We start from the raw sequence: 15,377 nt of genomic DNA on the forward strand, positions 1-15,377 counted from the left end.
TAGCTAATGTTTCCAGGGATGAAGTTAAGGCATCTATTACCCAAAATTCGTCCCCCAAGATTTGGTGATTTATATCCAGGGAAAGAGAGTCCTTCTAGACAGACAGGCAAAGTCACCAAAAGCCAGAAATGAGCAAAACACGGATGAAGAAATGACACCATTTAGAAAAGACACAAGTCTCCCCTCCCACTTCCTTCACGAAGCACTTCTATCTCGAGTGTATTGGTTTCCCATGGCTGCCGTAACAAGTCACCACAAAAATAGGGACTTAAAACAACGGTGTATTATCTGGCAATTCCGGAGGCCAGAAGTCAACCCAAGTCTCACTGGGCTAAACTCAGGTGTCAGCAGGGCTGTGTTCCTTCCTAAGGCTCCAGGGGACAATCTGTCTTCCTGCCTTTTCCAGCTTCTGGAACCCGCCCAGATCCCTTGGCTCACGGCCCCTTCCTCTTCCTTCAAAGCCAGCTATGTGAGTGGAGTCTTTCTCATAGGGCATCACTCTGACGCTGACTCTGGGCCCCCTCTTCCACTTTCAAGGACCCGGGGATGACATGGTCCCACTGGATAATCCAGGACAATCTCCCCACCTCAGAGTCACCAGATTGGCAACCTTAATTCCATCTGCTACCTTAATCCCCGTTGCCACGTGACCTAATACACTCACAGGTTCCCAGAACTAGGAAGCGACATCTGTGGGGACTGTTCTTCTGCCGACCACACTACACCTGTGGTAGGGTGGGCTTTCTATCTCCACTGACCATCAAACCCCCATTCAGAGCCACTACCCAGGCCTGGACCCTGCAGAGGGGAGACCTGGCTTCCGTGTCTCTGAGGGAGCAGCAGGACAGGACAGAGAAAAGCTGCACACAGACCAGTGCCAGAGCCGTGGCTCCTGTGCTGGAGGCTCCATCAATTCCCAAGTGGGAAAACAAATAGAGCAAAGGTGCAAACGTCTCTTGAACCTTCCTAGTGAGACCAAAGAAACAGGGCAGCCTGGAGCCAATAGCAGAAAACGCCCTGCCCAGACTTCTCCCATTCACTGTTCTGTACTGTGTGCCTGCCTCGGGGCCGCCCTGGGTCAGCAGGACAGGTGCGGTCCTAGCAGCTCACAAGCTGGCAGTTCCTACACACCTGAGGGTCGCAGCCCACGCCCACTGTGACAGCTGTTTGCAGCAGCTAGGGGGAGGCAGGTAGGGAGTGGGGCCACTGCATCCTTAGGGGGACGTGTCATGGGGCAAAGTCCACAGTCTTCCCCTGGCCTTGTCATTGTCACACTGCTCAGGAGCAAAATGCCCTGGGCTCTGGTCACCTGCCATGTGGCTGGGAGAAACCGGTTCATCTGCTTTGCCCTCAAAGCCCAATCAACACAGAGCTGGGACAAGGCAATGCCATCTTAAACACGAGCCAGACACACGCAAACAAGGATCGTTTTCCTCCCACAAAACATCTGCTGCTAACACACCTCGCAGGAGGCCCCAGCTCATTCTACCGTCCCAGAACCAGGCACGTGCACCACAGTTTTTTTGGGAACCCCGAGCTTTGAGGTTCACTGGGTGATATAAATCCGGCAGATCAGGAACCCCGTTCTTAGGGAAAGGTGGGTCTCCTTCAGTCTCATTGCCCAGATAAGACACCTGTGAGATGATATCACCCCTCCTCTCAGTTGTATTTAACTTCAAATTATGGGATTATTGCAGAAGAGAAATACATTTGCTGCACATGCATTCAGGATTCACAAGGAAAAGATTGTGGCCCAAAGATAGGGCTGCTGTGGGTGGGGCCTCTGTGTAGAAATGAGGACCAACACAATCGACTTGCAGTTAAATTGAAGGAATGACGCTTAGGGCATCAACTCCAGAGCCCGAGGCTTGCGCTAACTGCCATAAGGAAAAAGGACCTTCAGGAGGCAGTAACTGGAGAAGACAGTTTCAGAAATGAGGGTGAGGGGAGGTCTGGTGGCCTGCTTAGCTGTGACTTTCCTCTTCCAACTGTCCAGTTGTCACTTCAATTGTCACCACTGCCTGGAAAGTCCCAAAGCCTCTGCCTCTCCCGAGAGAAACCATCTGCTGCCTGTGCCCCTCGACAGCAAACCCCCCAATACCATTTCCCTCAAAGAGCCAAGGAAGGGGGGCCTGCAAGAAGAAACAGACTTAAAGATGAGTCAGGATTGAGGACCAAGGAAGGACTATACCCAAAAGGCAAGGATAAGTGCAAATCCAGCCAGGAAAGCAATGACCAACCCCACAGTGGATGAGGTACATCTGACTTCTATACTGTGCCTGTAAACTTTAACACACAGAGGTTCTCACTGTCTGTGGCAAAGGAGTAGCTAATGTACCACAAAACAGAAATCAAACTGGGGGGAAATGTATTGACAACACCCCTGGAATGCAACACAACCGATCTTGCTCAGGGAAAGCATTTTAGCTACAGAAATTGAAAAATGAAAGGGTGTCCAATGCCATCTGTTAAGTATGCGCTTTGCTCCGATTCCAATGCCGGAAAGTGTAAAGACCAATTTATCAGACTGTTGAAATCAGGATCAGGGTCATTCAGTGGAAAACCAGCACACACACCAAGGTGTGCAAGCAGGTGCGGACACAGGCTCAGGGTGCACCTATGTTATGGTGGTTTCTATAGGAGCCAATCCAGAAAGAGCATGGAAAAGACACTGCCACATCTCTATATGTGGTCAGGTGAGTCCATACAGATTCCTCATCTTGTACATCAACTCTAAACACCTGCTCAGACTCGCCGCCCAAGGCTCAGGCAGAGAAGGGTGTGCCGTTCAGATTGGATAATGAATTTGGGTCCTTTCTGTTCTTTCCTTATGCTAGCTGTATGACTGAAGCTACCGCAGGCAGACGTCGAACGTAGTTGCAAGTGACCTGATTTCTCTCCTCTCTGAGGATGTCTTTATCAGTTCAGAAGATTGGAGTAAAGGACATGCTTCAGATCAGATATCATCAGACAGCTCATCAAAGCAGATTTATTAGAGATGCAAGACCAGGTGCCCAAAGGGTACGTGGGTGGTCGGTAGCATCAAAACCAACAGCACCGAATTGAATGGGAAAAGATTTCCTATATTATTGCCCCAATTTTTTTTTTTTTTTGGAGCGAAAAGTATGTGCCTTCTTTTCTGTGCATTGGCCTCATGGATTGTATCTGTATGAGATTGTATTCATCAACCTAATACAGATACAATAGAACAGTGTACAATACCATGTACACCAATAAAACCACTGCTACACTCCACTGCTACAAATCCATCACGTTTAAAGCCATCCTCCCCAACTGTACCACTGTATGAAATTAATTCACTAATCTTACAGGAGAGGATTCAGGCCTGTAAATAACAAAATTGGGGACCCTCAGCCAGATGTGGGGGGGACAAGTTAAAATCTCTACTCCAGATTTGTGTTGCCAGGCAACCTGATCACCTTGGTCCCTGGACAGCCCACAGGGACCCAGCATCACACAAAGTTACAAAGATAAGAATGTAAATATACCTAAATGGAGAATTCCACTTCTGCTTATGATTAGCTTTCCACCTGATGGCCCACATACACATGGAACCAGAAAACAAAACCAAACGTTTTTACCAATCTAGTTAAATGTGAAAAATCCAAATGATGGTCATTAATAATAATTTAAAATTTATAGTAACAAGCACTTCAAATGTGCCAGGTACTAGGTATTTTAGATAATTGTTGCAAGAGAACTTTGTGGTAGGTGGTATTACCCCCATTTCACAGATGCAGAAAACAAGGCACAGAGGTATTAAGTCAGTACTATGTACCAGGGTTGGTATTTGAACCCAGCAGTCTCCATTTGGAGGCCATGTTTTTAACCAGTGCACTGAGCTACCCAAAGCCCGAGGCAGGGAGATCAGCACATTTGTAGGTAAGGTTCTGCAAACCCAGTGGCTGTCTTCTCAGATGCCTTTACACTGAGGCCTAGGGAGCTCTTTACAGATTAAACTGAACTGATATTAGCAGCTAGTGGTGACATGGATTAGTCCCCACTCTCTTGCATGTTTATGAATCACTTGGCAGAGTGAACCATGTTATTTGTCTGCAAAAAGGGGGGCAGGGAGAGTGTGTGCATGTGAATCATAGGGGCCAGTTACAAGAGGGGAGGCAGTGTGGTACAGTGGTTTTCTGGAGCTGAATCATCCTGGGCCCAAGGCCTCTATTACTGTCACTCCTGGATGTGTGAACTTGGGGAATTTACTTTAAGTGTCAGTGTTCCCACCTGTAAAATGGGGATAACCTCAGTACTGACTTTATGGGTTTGTTTAGTGGGTTCAGTGAATTCATGCATGATAATCAGATGCTATTTACACAACAATCATCATGTCTGGAGGATTAAAAAATTCCACTGATAAGAACTTTCCTTAGTCATATTCTGAGACTGCTCACCATAAACACTCCACAAGCCAAGCGTACTCAGCAGAGAACGAGCCTCCGAATACCAACAATGAATAGCCATGAACGAGCTTCACAGTTAATACTAAAATGCATTCCTAACCTTAATAATCCTTTCTTTGCAAAAGTTTTCCTGGTTCTTAAAAGTGTTTAATGTTTGCTAATCAATTAAACATTACTGTTTCTAATGAGGAATTTCTAAACCTAACACACATTTTTTAAAAGTTCTCTAATCAATCTGTGACAGATTTAGAATGGAATTCACGAAACTGGACCTTTGCACCTGCCCTTTGATAATATGCTCCATCACATGGCTGTTTTTTGAGAACCACTTCCCTCTTCTTTCCAAATTAAAGAATTGGTGCCTGCAGGTGGTAAAGAAAGGTCGGTGGGACCAGTCACAGGGGCTGGCCAACCAACCCAGCTTCTCCTATGAACTTGAGGAGGCAGTAAAACAAACTTCACGGTAAGGAAAGTGAACGTATTAAGTCGTTTTCTATTTCTGAATAGAATCTGAACTAGATTGTGGCCAACATATGACACCAACTTCCGAGTGTGGGAATAACAGGATTTCAAGATTCACCGCTTCTGGCAGCGTTCCTTAGGTTATATTTAGCAATCTTAAATTGCCTATTTTTTTTTCCTTTTTCTTTTTTTCTTTTTCTTTCTTTCTTTTCTTTCTTTCTTTTTTTTTTTTTAAAGAAAAGAACAGGAGGAAGAGCCCGTTCCTAAAGGAAGTGAGTTTCCTGACATGCGGCTCTTAAACCGCCGGACCACCCACCCTAAGGCCGGGAATGCTAAGCGCGCGCGCTGTGCGGGTGGAATGCACACTTTAGGGGGCTGTGTCGGCGAACGGCGGGCCCCTACAACTTCTCATTCGCGTGCTCTGACGACCAGCCAGACAAAGACCGCAAGTTCTCCGGCCCAAAGCTCCAGACAGGCAGAGACCGAATCTTCCCGAAGTAGGCCCACTCCCGGCCCCAGGGGCCCGCATCCGCCGCGGAGAGGGGGCCCAGGGATCTCTCCGCGTGATCCGCCGTGCTCCTGCCCGCCCGGCTCCTGCTCCGGCCCTGCACCTCTCTGGGCTGCGGCCAGACTCCGGCCCCTCCCGGGCCCCGCGGCTGCAGGCCCACGCGCCCCGCGCGCCCCCACCCCGTCTGGCGGAGGGGCTATGCCCGGTCCCCCGCGGGCCCCTCAGACCCCGCCCCCGCGGCCCCCGGCCTGCCCCAGATACCCACCCGGGTCCCGCACCGGGGGCCGGATTCGCGCCGGCTCCCGGAGCCGCCGCCGCCGCCGCCACTGCCGCCGCCGCCTGTGAGGAGCGGTGGGGCGGGGACGCGAGGCGAGGCCCGGCCCCCGGCCCGCCCCCCGGGCCAACCCGGCCCCCGGCCCAATCAGGCCAGCCCCCCAACCCCCAGGTTCCAAACGGGCTCCAACCCGGCCGCGGAACTGCCCAAGTCACCTTCCGCCCTCCGAGCCCAGGACCCGGCCCAGCCGTCCGCATCCCATTCCGGGCCTCACCGCCCGCCTGGGCCTCCGGCCCCAGGACTTTGCCCCGGAGGGAAGCCCCGAGCCCCCAGAATGAAGGCAGAAGCCCTAGGACGCTCCACGTGCGTGCTCGCCCTCTCTGTTCCACCCTCTGCGTTTGTTTTTCCTATTTTGAGGTAGGAAAAGAACAACACCCATCAGGAGGCCACGGGGCATCCCTCTTCCGCCAAGAATTATTCGCAGGAACCCCGGGAAAGGGTTGCTGAGCCCCCCAGGTCTGGAGATGGATAGGCGGGCACTAGGAGGGGTCTCGGCATCCGAAGGTGCAGCCGGCTCCGGAGCCCCTCGTGCCCCTACCTCCGCCTGCCACCCTCAGGGCACTTAGCCGTCCCAGGTCCCCGGCTCCCCGAGTGCCCTGCGCGATCCCCCGGGGAGCCGGAGTTGCCCAGCTGAACGCACGTTGACATGTTTGTCGCTTTACAGAAACTGAGCCAGGAGGGGTAGAGCTCGGTCTTAGAGATAAAGATGGAGAAAATGCGTATTTATCCTTTAATATATTTACATAGTTAGATGTTCTGTGTTTCTAATGCACATAAATGGCACAAAGGCCGTCCGCCCCGCACGCCCTGCGCGTGGTCCTCGCCAGCCGGATGTTGACGGCGTCGCGTAGCAACGGGAGATGGCGGAGCCTGGCGGCCGGGCTGGCGGGTAAGCGGGCCTAGGGACGTTGGGTCTCGCAGCGGCCCCCACGCCTCCCCCTTTCTATAGCCCCCTAGGCGCCCCTTCCCTTCCATGTCCCTTTCCCCTCTCCTCTGCCCCTGCCATCCCCACCCTCTGGGCCTTTCCTGCCCTCCCCGGCTACCCCCACATTCCTGCGCGCCCTTCTCCCTTCTCACCTCGCGTCCCTTTGTCCTCTCCCGTACCCTCCCCTTTTCCCCTCGCTCCGGGCGCTCCACTTGCTGAAACCCGGGACTTGCTTGTCCCACAGTAACCATGACAACCACTGTGCTTGGTAGTCCCTGCTGCAGAGCCCTGAGAGCAGGGGTCTCTGTACTGGATGCTGCCACAGCGAGGTGCTGTGAGAGGGAGCACCAGCCCCGCCTCCCGCCTCCCTTCCCCTCACCAGGGTTGGAGGTGGCAGGCGATGGGCCGGGGCCCCTGTGGTCAGGCAGCCCCACCGTGAATGCCTTGAGCACACAGATAGACCGTAGTAAGGTAAAAATACAGCCACCAGGCCTCTGTTCTCTTATGCTTTGTTTAAAAGGATAGAAACTATTTTAAAGAATTTAACCTTTTACATTAGACACTGCTGTATTGTTTCTTTTTTTCTGTTTTTTTTTAAGGTAGGTCTACATGTACTGACATGGAAAGAAGTCCAGATCACAATAAATGAAAAGACTAAATGCAAAACAGTATATATAGTGTGATCTCTAATTTGGGTGGGTGGGTGGCTTTAAATGCATAGAAAAATATTTGAAAGAAGATACCCTTAAATCTCTTACTTTTACCACTGGTTATCTTGAGAAGGAGAGGAGAAGTCACAGGGGATTTTCATTGTCTGTCACATATTTCTGTATTAGTTTTACTTTTTAAAAAAATATAGTTTTTTTCTAATTAGAAAAAAAACAATTTTAAAATGTGACATTCTTGTACTAGCTACATCATGGGGAAATTGGCACTTCCCTGGCGGTCCAGTGGTTAAGACTCTGCACTTCCACTGCAGGGGGCACGGGTTTGATCCCTGGTTGGGGAACTATTATAAAATCCCATGTGCTCTGAGGCATGGCCAAAAAAAAAAAAAAAAAATTCACGGGGAAACTAACCAAGAGTTTCTAGAGTATTTGTCCTTTTTGTACAATTTTCTCTTATTTTGCGTTTATTTTCCCCAGTTTTGTCACAGACAGAGGTATATTTAAGGTGACTTTTCTGGCGTAATCTACCTGTTCCTTTAATGTTTCGATAATTGCATTTTTCATTCATTCTTGGAGTGACTCTTTTGTGCCACGTGACAGGCATGATCTAGTGCTGGTGTTAATGACAAAGTCATGGCCATCAGCCTAGAGGGAAGGCAGATAATTAACGAGTAAATAAGTAAATATACAGACATCAAGGAGGTGATAAATGCCAAGAAAAAGAAAGATGTTATTTGAGACTGTTAAATTGTTTCTCTGCCACCAGGTCTCACCTGGAAGGCAAATCTTCTGAAGGAGAAGAGGACCAGAATCATGAAGGCAACAGGGTAAAGTTCCTTATGGGGTGAATTATTCTGGGCTGTATTTACTAAGAATTAAAGAGAGTTCAGACTTTCTCAAGAAAATTGTACGATGGTCCTATGACCTCGCTCTAGAACAGACTCAAGTCATTTGCAGAGAAGCTCAGTTTCCTTCCACCCCATTCTGAAGTGTTGGTGGCTCTTCAGGAATGCCTCGGATATCCTACAGTTAGATTGCCCTGAGTTTTTCAGAGGTCATTTCCTGTAATGAAGGATGCAAAATAATTACCAAAAACAGAGAGCAGATAAATTAAAGCATGAAACATAATCTCCTAGCGATGCTCAGTGTGTAGCTGCAGTTTTCCCATCGGTGTAATTACCTTATTAAGAATAAAACCTCACAAGACCCTTTATACTTTGTATCCTGATTTTTTTCCTGCTACATGGCTACAGGTATCACCGATAGAGAAGAGCAGTGACCAGAGAAATGAAGAAACTGAGGGTGCTACAGAGCATTCTGAAGGGGAAATCAAAAATGATGGGGAAGTCACAGCCCAGGGGAAAGATGAAGACGATGAGGAAGTCAAAATCCAAGGGGAAATGGAAACGGAAGAGGAATTCGAATTTGAAGAGGAGTTAGAATCTGATATTGAAGCCACGGCCCCTGAAGGGGAAGTCACTTCTCCAGATCTGGCTTACTCAGACATCAGTCCTGGGGAGGTGGCCAGAGATGAAGTTGGCCCCACACGCTGGCATGAAAGAGCAAGGAGGAAAACAGGTCTTGAAGACAGAGAGGCCCCCGGCCCATCCAAATCCAGAGGAGTGGGGGTCATCTCCACAGAGCCCTCCCAGCAAGTATCAGGCTCATCTGAGCAAATGGACCAGGAATCGGTGAGTAGCCTGAGGTCTGTTTTACACAAGTGTTTTACTGCTCAAGTTGCTTGTACCCCTATGTGAGGAACTCAGGGTACACTATAAATAATTCACATTGCAATCCCTGTTAGAAATGCCTTAGTAAACTTAGGTCTCAGGATCTACTATCAAATGCCAAGAGTGTCTGGACCCTCCCTTGCTGTTCCCAAACCCAAGTTGGGAACATTCCATGTAAGGGCATCTAGGTGTCCAGTCTCTAGAGCAGCACTGTCGGAAATGCTGACGGAAATGCTCTTTATCTGCTCTGTCCAATATGGTACCCATTACTCACATGTGGCTATAGCGCACTTGAAATGTGGCCAGGGAGATGGAGGAACTGAATTTTTAATTTTTTGAAGATTCTAATTAATTTAAATTTATATAACCAATTGTTACAAGTGGCTGCCATACTGGACAGTGCAGTTCTAGATAATGACAATAGTTACATTCATATAATTTTCATTTTTAAATTTTTTTTAAAGATTTTTTTTGTGGACCACTTTTAAAGTCTTTATTGAATTTGTTACCATATTGCTTCTGTTCCATGTTTTGGGGTTTTTTTGGCCAAGAGGCATGTGGGATCCCAGCTCCCTGACCAGGGATCGAACCCGCACCCCCTACATTGGAAGGTGAAGTCTTGACCACTGGGCTGCCAGGGATGTCCCCTCATTTTTTAATTTTTAAGCAAGCACAGACTTACAGAAAAATTGGAGTACCGTAGAAGAACTTTTAATTTTTTTAAGCATTTGAGAGTAAGCTGTCGATCTGATACCCCATTGCCTCCCAATGCTTCCATGTATGTTTCCCACAAACAGCAATATAATGACTATCAAAATCAAGAAATTATATTACATTACCCAATCATCCTCAGGCCTCCTTCACCAAATGTCCCAGTAACGTCTTTTAAATAGATTTTTTTTTTTTTAAATTAATTAATTAATTTATTTATTTTTGGCTGTGTTGGGTCTTCGTTTCTGTGCGAGGGCTTTCTCCAGTTGCGACGAGCGGGGGCCACTCTTCATCGCGGTGCGCGGGCCTCTCACTATCACGGCCTCTCTTGTTGCGGAGCACAGGCTCCAGACACGCAGGCTCAGTAATTGTGGCTCACGGGCCCAGTTGCTCCGCGGCATGTGGGATCTTCCCGGACCAGGGCTCGAACCCGTGTCCCCTGCATTGGCAGGCAGACTCTCAACCACTGTGCCACCAGGGAAGCCCGCAGTAACGTCTTTTATAGCAGAGATCCAGTTCAGAGTTGCCTGTTGCCTTCAGCTGCCCAGTTTCTTTAGTCTTCTCAATCTGTCCTTGACCTTGATGACCTTGACACTTTTAAAGGTCACAGGCCAGCTATTTAGTAGAATGTCCCTCAGTTTGGCTTTGCCTGGTATTTCCAGGTTTCCAGGTTTGGTTTGTGATCCTTCGGCAGGAATGTCACAGAAGGATGCTGTGTTCTCCTGGTGTCCTGTCAGGTGATGCATCATTTCAGCTTGTCCATTATTGATGATGTTGGCTTGGATCACTTGATGAAAAAGTGTCAGCCTTATCCACTGTAAAGATACCCCTCACCCCTAGGCATTTAAGAAACACTGTGTGAGAAGGTGCTTTTTTGGTTTAAGATAGGAAAGTGAATATTTATTTCAAATGAGAAAAAACAACAACAACAGATTACACCATTGTTTTAGGACTTCTTACTTCTCTCAGCAATGTGTACTGCTGTTGCACATCTTTTGTCAGGTTTATCCCTATATATTTTGCATTTTTTTTAAAGAATTTGTGGAATATTTTATTTTATTTTTTATTTATTTATTTTTTTGGCTACGCTGTGTGGCATGCAGGATCTTAGTTCCCAGACCAGGGATCAAGCCTGTGCCCCCTGCAGTGGAAGCGTGGAGTTTTAACCACTGGACCACCAAGGAATTTCCTATTTTACATTTTTTGATGCCATTATAAATGGTTTCCAATTGTTTGTTGCTAATTTATAGAAATACAATTGATTTTTGTATATCAGTCTTATATTCGGCAACATTGCTAATCACCCTTGTTGGGTCTAGTAGCTTTTTTTTTTTTTTGTAGAATCCATAGGACTTTTCACGAAAAGGATTGTGTTGTCTGTGAAAAAAGGCAGTTTAACTTCTTCCTTTCCAATCTGGATGCCCTTTATTTCTTTTTCATGTCTGATTGCACTGACTAGAACCTCCAGTACAATGTCAAATAGTAGTAGTGACAGCAGACATCCTTTTTCCAGATTTTAGGGGGAACGTTTTCAATCTTCACAGTTGCATATGACGTTAGCTGTGGGTTTTCATAGATGCCTTTTGTCGGGTTGAGGAAGTTCCATCTATTCCTAGTTTGTGGATTTTTTTTTAATCATGAAAGGATGTTGGCTATTGTCAAAAGTGTTTTCTGTGTCTATTGGGAGGATCATGTTTTTTTCTTTTTTAGTTTGTTAATTTGGTGGTTACATTGATTGATTTTCAAATATTAAAACAACGCTTCATTCTGAGATAAACATGGGAGGGATACTCTGAAACTATGGTAACATCCATTCCTCATTAAACTTTCAATTTATTCATGTAAATTTTCATATCTGTATGGACTCATTGTTTCCATATGGGAACAAATGGGAAACTCATTGTTTCCCATTTCATTCACTGTTATAATTCATTACTATCATTATTTATATGGAGGCTCAGATTGTTCCCAATTTGACCAGTGAGCCCATTCAAATTGGCCTTTGTGTCTTTCTGACACATCAGTACCATTCTTTTTTTTCTCTTTTTTTTTTTAACCACCATCATCCTTTAAGCACTTTCTTGTTCTCTGGCACAGACTGCCCCAGCCTGAGTACCAGACATTTCTCCAGGAGCTTGGTTTCTTTTCACGGAACCCTCGACCCCAAACACACCATACACATACACACATACAGGTAGCTCACATCAAAACGTCTCTAATTCCAATCCACCATTGACATGGTTCCTGCTAGTTTTCTCCCCTTCTATATTTTAACTCCTTTTTCCAACAGTAGGAGACCTGGTCCCTATTATCCTTAACATATTATTAATTTGATCAATCCCCCAAATATAACCCTCACTGCACTTCCCTGCCCCCGTGTGGACACTCCTCACCCCACTCAGGCTCAGACACACACCCTCACTGGGCCACCCTGACTGTGGACACCCTCATCACCTTGTTGGGCCAACCCCACCCAGGCCAGGCCCCAACTGTTTGGGCTGTGACTCTCCACACCGGGACCCCTCCTCAGCAGGCCCAGGCCTGACATCTGTGCTATCATGACCCACCTCGGGGACAGTCTCTGGAACCTGCTCTCCTCACCTTGTCCAGGCTCATCAGCCCACACTGGGCCAAGCCAACCTGTTGGCTTTAGGTTTGATTGTTCTAGAAGGGAAGTGAGGGGCAGGGCGGGGCAGGAAGAGAATGCATAACATTTCTCCATCATGGACTCTGGGCTGGACACTTCAATGGCTTTGACATGTGTTGTTTCAGTGAATCCTGACAACAACCCTGTGAGGTGGGAACTATTATTATCCCCATAGTTCAGGTGAGGAAACTGAGGGGCCAAGGGACTTCCTTGCCCAGAGGCATGCAGATGTGATGGCAGACAGTCACTCTTGCTCTGAACAGTGAAGTGACAATCCCTCCCCACCCTGTGAAACCTCAAAGAGTTAATAACTTTAGAGAATGACACAATTCGATATTCGATGAGCCCTAATTAAGCTTTATAATTACAAATGACAAGTACATGATCAAAACCACTTTTAAGAATTTAACACAACAAAACAGTGCCCTCCTTTCTAAGATAGCCAGGACTGGGAATTCCCAGGCAGTCCAGTGGTTAGGACTCTGCTCTTTCATTGCCAAGGGCCCAGGTTCAATCCCTGGTTGGGGAACTAAGATCCCACAAGCCATGAGGCATGGCCAAAAAGTAAATAAATAAAAGATAGCCAGGAGTGTTGAAGTATAGGTCACTTGTTGAGCTGTAAAACCAATTTCCATCCTCGAGTCTAGTTTCTAGAAAACTCACAAAGAAACAGTCTCCAAATTTGATCAACCAGAAGGGCAGAGACAAGCCCAAAGAGAGAACCCTATTTCTCTCCTCTCAGCTCTCAGTCTTTTTTTTTTTTTTTTTAATTATTAGCACCTTTAATTATTATTTATTTATTTATTTATTTTTTGGCTGTGTTGGGTCTTCGTTTCTGTGCGAGGGCTTCTTCTAGTTGCCGTAAGCGGGGGCCACTCTTCATCGCAGTGCGCGGGCCTCTCACTATCGTGGCCTCTCTTGTTGCGGAGCACAGGCTCCAGACGCACAGGCTCAGTAGTTGTGGCTCACGGGCCCAGCTGCTCCACGGCATGCGGGATGCGGGATCCTCCCAGACCAGGGCTCGAACCCGTGTCTCCTGCATTAGCAGGCAGATTCTCAACCACTGCGCCACCAGGGAAGCCCTCAACTCTCAGTCTTAAGAAGTAACTTAATTGTGGAGTAGGAGCTGCTGTGTCATCGGCGTGTTCTGATACCTCATTGACGTCTCATTAGGAGAAGCCCTTTCTGGACACCCCAGAGGTGGGCTTTGGACTCTGGGCCCCCATTAATGTCACTGTGGTTCTGGATGCCTCAGAAATCATTTCTAGAAGCAAGATCACCTGAGGAAGTACAATTAGAAAGAACAGGAGCTGGGCGTTTAGATGGCCCTTGGCTGGCTGTGCGAACTTAGGCAAGGGCTTCAGCTTCTGTGAGCTGCTTCCCCTACAGATGACAGAAATGACTGGCATTCACCTTGCAGGGTCTTGTGCAGGGTCATTGTCTGTTGTTACTAATATTCACCTATTCATCAGCAGCAGTAATTACTGTCAACAATAATCATTGCAAGAGTCCCCTTTAGAGCTAAAATGGAGCCAGGTGCTTCTATTGAGGGAAAACCTTTTCACATGGAAATGTCCCTAAAGTGAAACAGCTTGAAAGAAGAGAAGAAACAGCCCTCTTGGGAGACCCTGGCCGGGGCTCAGGCTTTCCAGCCTCCTTTTATAAAGAGGATGCTCAGAGGTGTTGCTTACCATCCTTGGAGAGAGCAGCATTTGGGAGTAAAGAAAGCCACGTCCAGCGCACACCCATGCCTCAGCGTTTACACTTTGCTACAGATCTAGACAGAAAGAGACCACTCCCGGATTCCTCATGGGGGTGGAGGTAGGTGTTTTCTGTTTTGACCATTTGCAAAAGCCAAATGTTATGCAAACAATATTCTATTTTTTTAAAAAATAAATTTATTTATTTACTTGCTTATTTATGGCTGCATTGGGTCTCTGTTGATGCACGCGGGCTTTCTCTAGTTGCGGCGAGCGGGGCAACTTTTCGTTGCGGTGCATGGGCTTCTCATTGCGGTGGCTTCTCTTGTTGTGGAGCACAGGCTCTAGGCGCGTGGGCTTAGTTGCTCCGCAGCATGTGGGATCTTCCTGGACCAGGGTTCGAATCCGTGTCCCCTGCAATGGCAGGTGGATTCTTAACCACTGCGCCACCAGGGAAGTCCACAACTATGTTGAATTGAACACTGTAATGAATTAACTCCTTAGTCCTGACTAAACCCTCATAAATTCAGATTTGGTTGTTTTTGCTCTAAAAACAATCCCAGGGAGCGCTCCGGCAGAAGGTCTTCCCTCTGGGGGCTCAGCACCGCCTCGGACAGAGCCGGGGGAGCAGCGACACATCCCTGGACTTTGACGAGCCGCCTCTGGTTACAGAGGGCCCCTCCACACAGGAGCCAGGTATTGTGGGACAAGCCACTTCACGTGCCCTTCTACGCGAGGGCTGCCCCTCATTCACCACCTGTTACCTTGTTTCCTGTTGGGCTGTGAGCCAAAAGATAAAAATATCATTAACGGATATGGATAACACATGTGGAGCATTTTTCTGTTTTATCTCATTTAATCCTTACACTAACCCAGTGAGGTAGGCACTGTTCTCCATTTTAGAGACCCTAAGAGTCATTAAGTAACCTATCCGTGTAAGTGGCAGAACCAGGCCTGGACCAAGATCCGGTGACGCCCACAGCCCTGGCCAAATGTCTCACTGCCTTCTGGTCTCAGGGGAGCTCACCCCTAAACATGTGTCTGCTGAGTTTCCAAGGCTTTCCCGGCACACCCCTGTCTTTCCACTTGGCTCCGGTATCCCAGTGTTGAGTACGTGGCAAAGCAGATTGGGTTTTTTTATATTCCATATGATGGGTGTGTGTGGATAGTCCAGCTAACAAAGCCTCACATCACTCACAAGCGACATGCAGACAGCACACATCTAAAGGAGTTAGAAACAAAACAGGATCTCTCCAGCTCAG

At 47.6% G+C, this 15,377-nt stretch overlaps 2 protein-coding genes across 9 annotated transcripts in view; one reads left to right on the forward strand and one right to left on the reverse strand.

Moving 5' to 3' along the window:
- TBC1D16 (TBC1 domain family member 16) overlaps nt 1-5,748 on the reverse strand; it is an 83,496-nt gene extending 77,748 nt beyond the window's left edge. For 3 of the 4 annotated variants that reach the window (XM_059908678.1, XM_059908679.1, XM_059908677.1), the window contains exon 1: nt 5,666-5,748. The gene's annotated coding sequence lies outside the window, so the exon portion shown is untranslated. The remainder of the gene's footprint in view (nt 1-5,665) is intronic. The other variant, XM_059908676.1, reaches the window with a different exon arrangement.
- CCDC40 (coiled-coil domain containing 40) overlaps nt 5,737-15,377 on the forward strand; it is a 43,251-nt gene continuing 33,610 nt past the window's right edge. Inside the window, exons 1-5 of one of the 5 annotated variants that reach the window (XM_059908674.1) lie at nt 6,003-6,091; nt 6,523-6,623; nt 8,094-8,154; nt 8,581-9,018; nt 14,679-14,811. In XM_059908674.1, coding sequence (XP_059764657.1) covers nt 6,595-6,623; nt 8,094-8,154; nt 8,581-9,018; nt 14,679-14,811 — 661 coding nt within the window. In that variant the 5' untranslated portion in view covers nt 6,003-6,091; nt 6,523-6,594. Of the gene's footprint in view, nt 6,624-8,093; nt 8,155-8,580; nt 9,019-14,190; nt 14,237-14,678; nt 14,812-15,377 lie in introns of those variants that run through there. The other 4 variants (XM_059908672.1, XM_059908673.1, XM_059908671.1 and 1 more) reach the window with 4 other exon arrangements.

The sequence above is a fragment of the Balaenoptera ricei genome, chromosome 20 (assembly GCF_028023285.1).
Source record: "Balaenoptera ricei isolate mBalRic1 chromosome 20, mBalRic1.hap2, whole genome shotgun sequence".
Lineage (NCBI taxonomy): Eukaryota > Metazoa > Chordata > Mammalia > Artiodactyla > Balaenopteridae > Balaenoptera > Balaenoptera ricei.